Consider the following 10,928-nt stretch of genomic DNA (forward strand, 5'->3'; position numbering starts at 1 on the left):
AAATTACTTTAGTGATTTATTCTCAAACTATTAGTAATTGCATGATCTACTGGCATGAATTAATGACACTATACAAATTCAAATGTATTAATGGCAAGCAGACCGACACAACAACGCGTGGAGTGAGAACTGTACATGAGTAGAATGTTACTTTTCGCATAATTCCCCTCCCTGCCTCGTACCCGAGTAGCCGGGTACCCGTCTCAGCCCTTCTTTATTGCTTAAGGTGCAGCTTGTGGAACAAGTTACAGAGTCCAGCTGTGACTCCAGTGGCAGGCGGCGAAATATAACCGACACTTGACAGTAGACAGCTGGATAGACGGGTCAGTGTGTCCGGCAACGGTGACCATAATGTTGCACAACCGGCCTCTTTGGGCAGACAGAATAATTCAGTCCAGTACGAAGTGCGTCAGTCAACACATATGCTGCCTCACAACTGACCAACAGGTAAAGGATATATACTGCATCGACTAGACACATGTACTGAGGTAATGCATAGAAACCAAGGGTCTGAGCAAACTTGTAACCCGGTTCAGGACTGTGACTACCGCGGCTCTCTAAACAACGTGACCCATGTAGATCCAGGTTAGAATTGATCTTCAGTAGCCCATGCTTGCCGTTAAAGGCGGCTAACGCGATCGGGTGGTCAGACTGGCAGAATTCGTTGACACATGTCATCGTATCCCGATCGGTGCTCATGTTGTTGATCAGTGGATTGTCTATTCCGGACTCGATTTTCGATTATTTACAGGGCGTCGCGATATAGCTGGAATATCACTGAATGCTGCATAAGACTAAACTTACTCACCCACTCAATGCCACTTCCAAGTCGTGGTCCCCTGATACTTATATCGGACCCGTAGCAGTAATCGGAGTTAAATATCACGAAAACCGTCGGGGTGTTACGATTCACGTATACTCAGCATATGCTTCTAAACTATTACCCCATGTATTAAAAAAGTGACTTTGCCGCTATGTAACAGGACCATTCCGCTCTGAATCGGAATGATGAATTCAGCACGTCCGATTTCTCTTATCTGAGGTCACACAGACAGACAGACAGACAGACAGACAGACACACAGACACACACACACACACCACCCCCACCCCCACCCCCACCCCCATCCAACAATTGCTGGGATCGGGTGTTCTTTTCCACACAACCGAGAAATAAACTCTTTAACGTTCAACATATCGGTATTTTATCATAATATATCAGTTAGACTCTGAACGAAATAGTGCATAGTTGTTTCTTTCAAATTCAAGACTCTGTTGGCTGCGATGTCCCGTCCTCATGCTAGAAATTGGACCTCTCTCGCTACCTGGAATATAACACAGGACATGATTAACATTAGTGCCACTCTCTCACTCGCACACTAGTCGTTTATGATATTTATGCTAAACTAACTGCGACACCAAGAGAGGACAAACGACTTTCCTCTTGGCGTTTTAGCAATAGTTCACAAGTTCTGAAAAATGACTACTGGTATGCATATGTATACACTGTATACACAAACACTGTTTTTGTTAAACTCCGCACTCAGCAATATTCCAGCTAAATGGTGATGATGTGCAATCGGCTTTAATCCAGACAATCCAGAGATCAACAACATGAACATTGACATATACAAGTGTTAAATGTATTTTCAAAGAGTGGGCCAATGATTAATAACAACGTTAAGAAATGTCATTTCATTCCTAGTGTGTGACTGATTTATCAGTTTGATGTAGGAAGAAACCGGAAGTGCTGTAGGGCTTCACTGTGTGATATCCGAGAGCACGGATGTGCAGTTAACAAACCTTGAAAAAGAATCACAGAGAATCAAGGATTCAAACCCAAGAACATACGAGTTTCACAGGATACAACTCTGTAAGGCGCATTGAGGCGACTTGTAGCCCCTCGATTCGACAGACTGATTCAACAGACTGATCCACTAGATGGAAAGAGTGAGTGAATTTAGTTTTAAGTCGCCTTTACCAATATTCCAGCAATGTCATATCGGAGACACCAAAAATGGGCTTTACACATGGTATCCTTGCAACGAATCTAACCCGGGTCTTCGGCTAAAGATTCAACAAGGCTTCCCCACCGCCCCTCAGCAGAGTATCAGTGAATAAGGTTGAACACAACTGCTTGCACTTGTCACAATCAACTTTACATACAGGAGAGTACACACTTTTAGTGTGGGCTGCAGTATGATGAAGTACATTTACAAACAAATACGTGTATTCAATAGGTACAACAAATCACCAAGAGATTCAGCAAATAAATACTCCGAGTGTGAGATAAGATTATTTTCTGCGTCCTTTGACAATAAATATTTGATCAATGATTTATTCACTTCATCAGGCACTGTCATTATGCCTACTGTCATTGTCAGTAACAGCAGAAATTTCAATAGAGCAATGTATGTGAAATGACAATAGAGCAAAGTATGGGAAATGACAATAGAGCAATGTTTCAAAAATGGCAATAGAGCAATATATGTGAAATAGGTAGATAAATGACGAGTACCTATGTCAAAGTTGTCAGTATGAGGAAACAATGATGAGGATGTCATCGTGTAGTCAACAAAACCTCCATTGAGGGTGACACAAGTAAACTCCCTGGACTTATCTTCATGGAGTCGACCGTTCAGAGTGTTCATCCCAAATGTACCACACAGCTGAGCAGGTTCCATGCAAAATATTATTATACTGTTCGGATGCTTATCGGTTTGAAAGGAGCGTGTCTTATTGTCATCTCTGCAGACAGCCCAGATACATGGACGGTTATTCGCTTCAGGTAGCTGTTGATAGGAACGAAATATGCACAATAGTAATGGCTGGGAAACACTTAAACCAAAAAAATCAATATACGATATTAGAAGCAAAACATTGTAAAATTAGACCTTAAGTGATATCGTGTTAGACCTTGAGGGATATCATAAGATAAACCATGAATCATGTCATAAGTTACACCTTGAGTCATATCATAATTACACCTTCAGTTAAGCCTTGAGCGATATCATAAGTTACACCTTGAGGGATATCATGAATTAAACCTGGAGCGATATCATAATAAAAGCTTGTGCGATATCATGAGTTAACCTTAAGTGATACAAGGATTAAGATCTTACCTGATACCATAAGTAGGTCCTTATAAGCATTAAACTATAAACAGGAAACTATAAACAGGAAACTATAAACAGGAAACTATAAACAGGAAACTATAAGCAGGACGAGTTAGCATTCACATTTTTCTGAGCATTGTGCTAAGTAATAAAATGTACACAGTACTTACGTATCAGAAATGTCTGACGCTGGAATACTAAGATGTTGTCTCAAAACAGAAAATGCAAGACTGACATATTAACTGAAAACTCTTCTTCGATGTTTTGATGAATACAGTTAGCGCAGAATTCTTAATAATGCATAAGAATGTTGTTGTAGGTGTTTTCACGATTTATTAAATCATTCTATTAATTTTAAAATCAGCAAGTATTTTCAAATGTATTTTTATGAAGTTAAACGCTGAAACTAGCCGAAACGTCGACCGATTTCAGTAAGATAAGTTGTATGCAGAGCAACGGAAGTTCATTTCTGTCGTACAGACCCTGAAGCAAATATATCCAAGAAGCCCATGCAAGTCTAGATTGCCCTAGCATCTGAAAATAAAGGAAGTCTCAGAGCTCCATTTCATTATATTAGATTTTTTTTATATGAACATTTTTCAGTAAAATATGTTCATTTCATTTTAGTTGTTAGTCTACAGAAGCCAACAGCAAAGCAAATTAATGAGTGGGCACACATTAAGGAAGGGTAGGAATGGTAAATATACTTGAGTGGATAAATACATACAAACGAATAAATTGAATTTTTAAGGTATTATTCTTATGCAAAACTAACAATAAAATAAGTAAACATATGTGAAATGTAACAAAGATACCTTCTACTAATATGACGAAAAGAATAACGAATTTATTGATAACGAATATATTTATTGAAGCAAGCATGTGATACAGGCATAGCATTAGAATGAAAATCGTCGTGTGAACGTTACTGGCAGGTAGTATGACGCAACGTGGAACAGGATGAGCATTCGCCAGAGGAACATTCACAGACACACAGACACACAGACAGACACAGACACAGGCACACACATACAAAGACACACATATCCAAACACACACAGAGACAGACACATACACGGACACACGCATAGACAGACACACATATAGACAGACACGTACACAGACACACGTACACAGACACACGACACATAAATGCAGCATCAGTCACTTCCTCAGTCGCTTATCATTTCATCATCTCCCGATGAGAACAGTAATTTAACTCTAGTCACCGATATGTTATCCTTTTCAAACTCACGACATACATGTGTACATAATAACATTCACATACGATGTGCAACCAGAGAAATTATGAGTTAAAGATTATAACAGGCGGGCCTTATTTCACATTTGCGAGTGGAACTTTTCTTTTGGATTCAAGAATTGTAGAATTATTTATTTTACCATGAGTAAGTATAAGCTATATACTTAAGAAAGGACTGATTTTCTGAATTGGTCATTTAAGGCGTCATCAATTGTTTGCTCGTATCTTTGTTCGTATTTGAAATTATTTTACCTTTTGATGATGACGTCAGCAAATTCGGTGATGTGTCTGCGAAAGAGGTCGACGATGTTGTGACAGCCTGTGGTGGTGCTGTGGATGTCAATGCTGCATCTTCAAAAGGGAAGTGATATCCCCCAGTGTACAGATGGACGTCAGAGAAGACATACACGACCAATCCACCCATGGACGTGATGGAAAATGAGGAGGACGGAAAGAAAGATGTATTCAAGGTTCCAATACTGTAACTGGAATTCTGAACCATTTTCCACTGAACAGACATCGTACCTCCAAGTGCAGTCGCTAAAACGGTACTTGTGGTGTCCTCTGCAACAACCTTTAAATACTCTCCTTCTAGCGGCAAATACGTTCTCCGGGGTAGAAGTGATACAGGCGGAACGACACAAAACCCTTTCGAAGAAAGTTCGCCTCCTCTACATAATGTCAAAAGAACTGGCTTGGACGCATTGACAATCAGTGCGCCATCCGAATATAATCCACCGAGAGAAAACGACCTCGTAAATGAAAGAGAAAGCACTAGTCCTCCTTTGATGTCGATGCTGGTTACATTAGACACGCTTGTGAATATCACAGTATTTTGATTCGCATTCTCGCGTTGAGGAATGACGTAAACTTTACCGAGATGTTTCACAGGTAAAAGCTGGTCGTACGTTGATATAATACCACTGGACCTTGTACCTGCATAAACGGCTATTGGATCTCCCGAGGTGATCCACGTACCTGTGAGGTCAGTATCACTGTGCAGTGTAAATGTCTGATATTCACCCAAGTTCAGACTTAGCATTTCTTCATTATTATAAGTCAAACCGCTGATGGTGATATTGGTCTGTGCTTTAAAGGTAATATGGACAGTTGTCTCATGTCCATGTGTAGCTATTGTCAGTACTGTAGTCGTATTGACGAAACCATGACAGTTTGAGAACACATAGTGCCGTCCTAAGGCGGGGATCGGGAGAGGGGTGTAAGCATCGTTGGCATCTCGGCCGTACACCCTCATGGCGGAGTTGTCGCTGACACTGACGATGAAGGATTTGTTCTCCGTTCCTGACACCACAGCCATGTTGGCATCGACGTTTAGGGAGTTGGAAGACCATGGAGGTGATGAATACTCAAGTGGCGGTTGGCCGGGGTAGGTGATGGAGTAGGTGCCCCACTGACTCCCAGACACAGCTTGAATATGGAAGTCTGGGCTTGGAGAGGTCATCAAATAGTCTGTACCTTAAAGAATTCAAACACACAAGTCAAAACTATTTACGTGAACATACATACAACTCAATAAACGTGAACAACATATTATCATTACAGTCGACGTCCTTGTTATAGATATCAAATATGCTGTAAATTGGGACTTAAAACGTTTCAAATAGCCCCCGAAGCACACCGCTTCGCCTGTAGAGCTACAATAAACAGGATAAAACGATAGCACCATCTTGTTTCAATCACACCCTGCAGGAACAGCTCACAACCTCCACTATCAGGAACAAAACGGCCACACGGGTACAACCCCAGACTACACCAAACAAGAACACCCCAGGATTACATCTGCCAGAAACACTCCAATACCTAACCTCCTTTTCCCTCCGTCAAATCCTAACAGGGATTATTTATCATATTCTTGAAACGTATTGTGAATAAATGACTATATTCGGAAGACAAGAAGATGTAGCAAGATTAATGGTATGACAACGCTTACCCTCGGCAAGGCAGAACGACAGCAAACAACAGATGAAGGTAGAATCTTTAACTCCAACAGTCGTCATTGTCTGCTCATTCCCACAACACAAGGGATGGCAGGCAGGAAAACCACCCTAGCTTTTGATGGGGTGTAGTTATGGTCTCTGAGCAGGAAAAGATAAAGATTGTGTAGAACTGTATTAAGAACTTTGTCATTGTAATGGAGGGGCTGTATACCAGGAAGTAACTATGCTAGCAGTGCTCTCCTTACGTTTGATTGGCTGGCCAAGCTTTTACTTGTAATTGTTTCCATAAACCGTAATTGATTTTACAACATTTTCCTGGTAAGAGAAAGAACGGCTTTGACTGTGTTTGGCAGCAATGATCAATGCTGATAAAATACGTTTACACACAGCTAGGTCACAATTCTAACCAATCCTCATTCTCAGGTTCATGCCACAAGGCAGAGGTACTAGAGATTATAGCTTTCCCCAAGAATTTCCTTGGATCCCAAAGATCAGAAATCACAGAAAAGAAATGAGCGAATTATCTTTTTATGTTTCGTATTATGTAATTTATTTTGTTCCCTTGCATTAAACATAGTGGCACATGTATATAGTTATATATAAACAAAAGGTGGCAAGATGACCAACATTTAGTGAATTGGTTAAGATGTCCGTAGATTTTTGCTATGTAAGCAATAAAAATAAGTAACAAAATATTATGAATTCATCCTGAGTGAGAACGGAGGACTAGGAAGCATTTCTGCCTTCATTTGAAACATTGGTATCGATTGTCCAGTGTGTTTTATCTCTACACTTTTACCATAAATACCGAACATATTTGCTTCATATGTTCAGGGATACTCTATAACAATATATAGGCTCCCTGATATGTTTGACGTAACTGTTGTTCATGTAACCCACGTGACAGCAATTTGATTGGCCGACTATAAACAGCGCTTTGTCATTCGAGTCGCTAGTTGAAAGTAGGCTTATGGATATATTTATAATTTGAGGATAACCTGTGAATAGTTTTGATAATCCGGGATGGAAATAAGTTTACTGTGACTGGCAACCGGTGGCACAGTTACTAGTGTGAGATGTCCAGCATTATAGGCGGATACGGGATAGGGTGCGCACCCCACCCCACCCCCACTTTTTTTGCCCTGAAATTTTTTCTTAAACGACCATTGAAACTTGAAACAACGGTGAAACTGACGTATGCCCATTGTGCTCCCCCCCCCCCCCCCCCCCCCCCCCATCTCAGTAGTGTGGAACTCCCTTCCTCAAAAAGCTGTATCCGGCCCTATTATTTTTAACTATGGTTAGAATGGCAATGTACAGATTCTGTGTTTCTGTTGATAATAGCGTTACGGTCGCATCTATCATATTGCCTTGGGAAAAAAGCCCATAAAACACACCTACGGATTTGTATTGTTTGTATGTAATATATTTTTAATCAGCAATGACAGAGCTGAAAGCCGTTTTGAATGGTAATTAGAGCAGTTTAAAAACAAAGATAAATAATCTTTTTGAAAAAGGGCACGGTTCTCATCCCTATTTTCAATAATCAGTAATCCAATGCATAGGCGGATCCAGAGGTGTGTGTGCGTGTGTGCGTGCGTGAGTGCAGGGGTGCGTACTTTACAGGAAGTTATACACGCGTGTCAAGAGACGGACAAGAAAATAACGTGAAAGTATGTTTACAGGAAGTTCTATACATGTGTTTAGAGACGGATGGGAAAATAAGGTTCAAGTACGTTTACAGGAAGTTGTATACACATGTCTAGAGACGGACGGGAAAACAACGTTAACGTGCGTTTACAGGAAGCTGTATGCATGGCGTCATATGTTTCTGTCTGTTCTGGTGCCGTGTGGTAGGTGAGCTTCAGTGCCGGGGTTCTCGTCACCGAGACAGATCTACTGTCTCCATCACTGAGACATCGTGAGAGACATTTCACTTTCCTTCTAGGAGAGCTCCTCGCCCAGAGGGGGTATCACAAACAATCCGAGATGGTGTGTGTGCGCGCGTGATGGCGTGTGTGTTTTAAGAGGGTGGCAGTTAAACTCCTATATGCTCCAGAAATGTCCAGTATTTAGATACATCTGTTCATTGAAGACAATGTCCACAACAACTCCTAGCTATAACTCAAGGATCCGGGTTATCGATGATCTTCCAGAACCCATGCCTGTTGCAAGTGGCAGCTAACGGGATCTTCCAGAACCCATGCCTGTTGTAAGCGGCAGCTAACGGGATCTTCCAGAACCCATGCCTGTTGTAAGTGGCAACTAACGGGATCTTCCAGACACATGCCTGTTGGTTTGACACCGATTTCTTTTACGTGCAGATTTCTGGATAAAGTTTTTGTTTCAGCTAAGATATCAAAACGTGACAGATCGCATCATCATCATTTCGGCATCGCATGTCGGAGTTGTACATCTATCAAACTGACACAATATCAGAATATCTATATTCATCTGAGATTCTAATATAGACTGCATTTTTCTGCAGACTTCCAAAATTGTTGCGACACTTGCATAAAATAACATAGAGAGAAACATGAATTTAGTGATACATTTGTACTGTTATAGGTACTTTTGTTGGTGAGTTTGGTGCTACTCCGCTTTTAGCAAAATTCCAGAAATATCACCTGGGAGACACAATAAATGGGCTTTACACATTGTACCCATGTGGGGAATGAACAGGGTCTTCAGTGTGACAAGCCAACGCTTCAAGCACGAAGCTACCCCTGAGCCGCCATAGGTAGCTGAAACTGTAGCGGTATACTGTATTATGCAGTAGGGTTTCATCACCATTTCCACTGCATTCGGATATATCATCATATCCCAAGTGTAACAGACAACACATACCATGAACCATCCATAAGTAACTTTTGCTGAACCCCCGCAGTATCCTGGTACAGACATCAAACAGAATATATGGTCTATGTGATCCTTTGATCTGCATGATATGTATGACCTATGTGATCGACAAAATCCATGTGATCTACATGACCTAAGTTATCCTTATGATCTTGTAGTCTATATGATCTATGAGATCCTATAATCTATGTGACCTATCTAATCAATCCACGTAATCTGCGATCCATATTATATATATGATCTGTGATCCATATTATCTGACATCCACATGATCTATGAGATCCATGTGGCCTATGAGATCCATGTGATCTATGTGATCCATGTGATCCATATGATCTCTATGTGATTTATATGATCTATGTGATTTATATGATCTATGTGATCCATATGATCTATGTGATTTATATGATCTATGTGATCCATATGATCTATGTGATTTATATGATCTATGTGATTCATATGATCTTATGTGATTTATATGATCTATGTGATTTATATGATCTATGTGATCCATATGATCTATGTGATTTATATGATCTATGTGATTTATATGATCTATGTGATCCATATGATCTATGTGATTTATATGATCTATGTGATTTATATGATCTATGTGATCCATATGATCTATGTGATCCATATGATCTATGTGATTTATATGATCTATGTGATTTATATGATCTATGTGATCCATATCATCTATGTGATTTATATGATCTGTGTGATTTATATGATCTATGTGATTTATATGATCTATGTGATTCATATGATCTTATGTGATTTATATGATCTATGTGATTTATATGATCTATGTGATCCATATGATCTATGTGATTTATATGATCTATGTGATCCATATGATCTATGTGATCCATATGATCTATGTGATCCATATGATCTATGTGATTCATATGATCTATGTGATCCATATGATCTGCGTGATTTATATGATCTATGTGATTTATATGATCTATGTGATTTATATGATCTATGTGATCCATATGATCTATGTGATCCATATGATCTATGTGATTTATGTGATCCATATGATCTATGTGATTTATATGATCTATGTGATTTATATGATCTATGTGATCCATATGATCTATGTGATTTATATGATCTATGTGATTCATATGATCTATGTGATCCATATGATCTGTGTGATTTATATGATCTATGTGATTTATATGATCTATGTGATCCATATGATCTGTGATTCATATGATCTATGTGATCCATATGATCTATGTGATTTGTATGATCTATGTGATTTATAATGATTTATGTGATCCATATGATCTATGTGATTCATATGATCTATGTGATTTATATGATCTATGTGATCCATATGATCTATGTGATCCATATGATCTGTGTGATCCATATGATCTATGTGATTCATATGATCTGTGTGATTTATATGATCTATGTGATCCATATGATCTATGTGATCCATATGATCTGTGTGATCCATATGATCTATGTGATTCATATGATCTGTGTGATTTATATGATCTATGTGATTCATATGATCTATCAAATCTATACAATCATATGATCTGTGATTTATGTGACCTTTGTGATCTATATGATTAATATCATCTATATGTTCCATGTAAGTTTTATTTCCCCTGGCTGTCTCGACTAGCATGAGACACAGGTGACTTTACTATTCTGGCCTTTGTATCAAGATGGAGACAACTTGCAGCAACAAATCCCATAAACAGAGCACA

General features: G+C 39.4%; 1 protein-coding gene across 1 annotated transcript; it reads right to left on the reverse strand.

The window, feature by feature from the left end:
- Nucleotides 1-1,216: 1,216 nt before the first annotated feature.
- Nucleotides 1,217-6,393, reverse strand: LOC137271819 (uncharacterized). The gene is made up of 3 exons (XM_067804221.1): nucleotides 6,327-6,393; nucleotides 4,628-5,851; nucleotides 1,217-1,323 (listed from the first exon to the last, which is right to left on the reverse strand). Exons 1-3 carry the CDS (start codon nucleotides 6,391-6,393, stop codon nucleotides 1,217-1,219), a joined length of 1,398 nt encoding a protein of 465 aa, XP_067660322.1.
- Between the last annotated feature and the right edge of the window lie 4,535 nt (nucleotides 6,394-10,928).

This window comes from Haliotis asinina, chromosome 2, assembly GCF_037392515.1.
Source record: "Haliotis asinina isolate JCU_RB_2024 chromosome 2, JCU_Hal_asi_v2, whole genome shotgun sequence".
In the NCBI taxonomy this organism is placed as follows: domain Eukaryota; kingdom Metazoa; phylum Mollusca; class Gastropoda; order Lepetellida; family Haliotidae; genus Haliotis; species Haliotis asinina.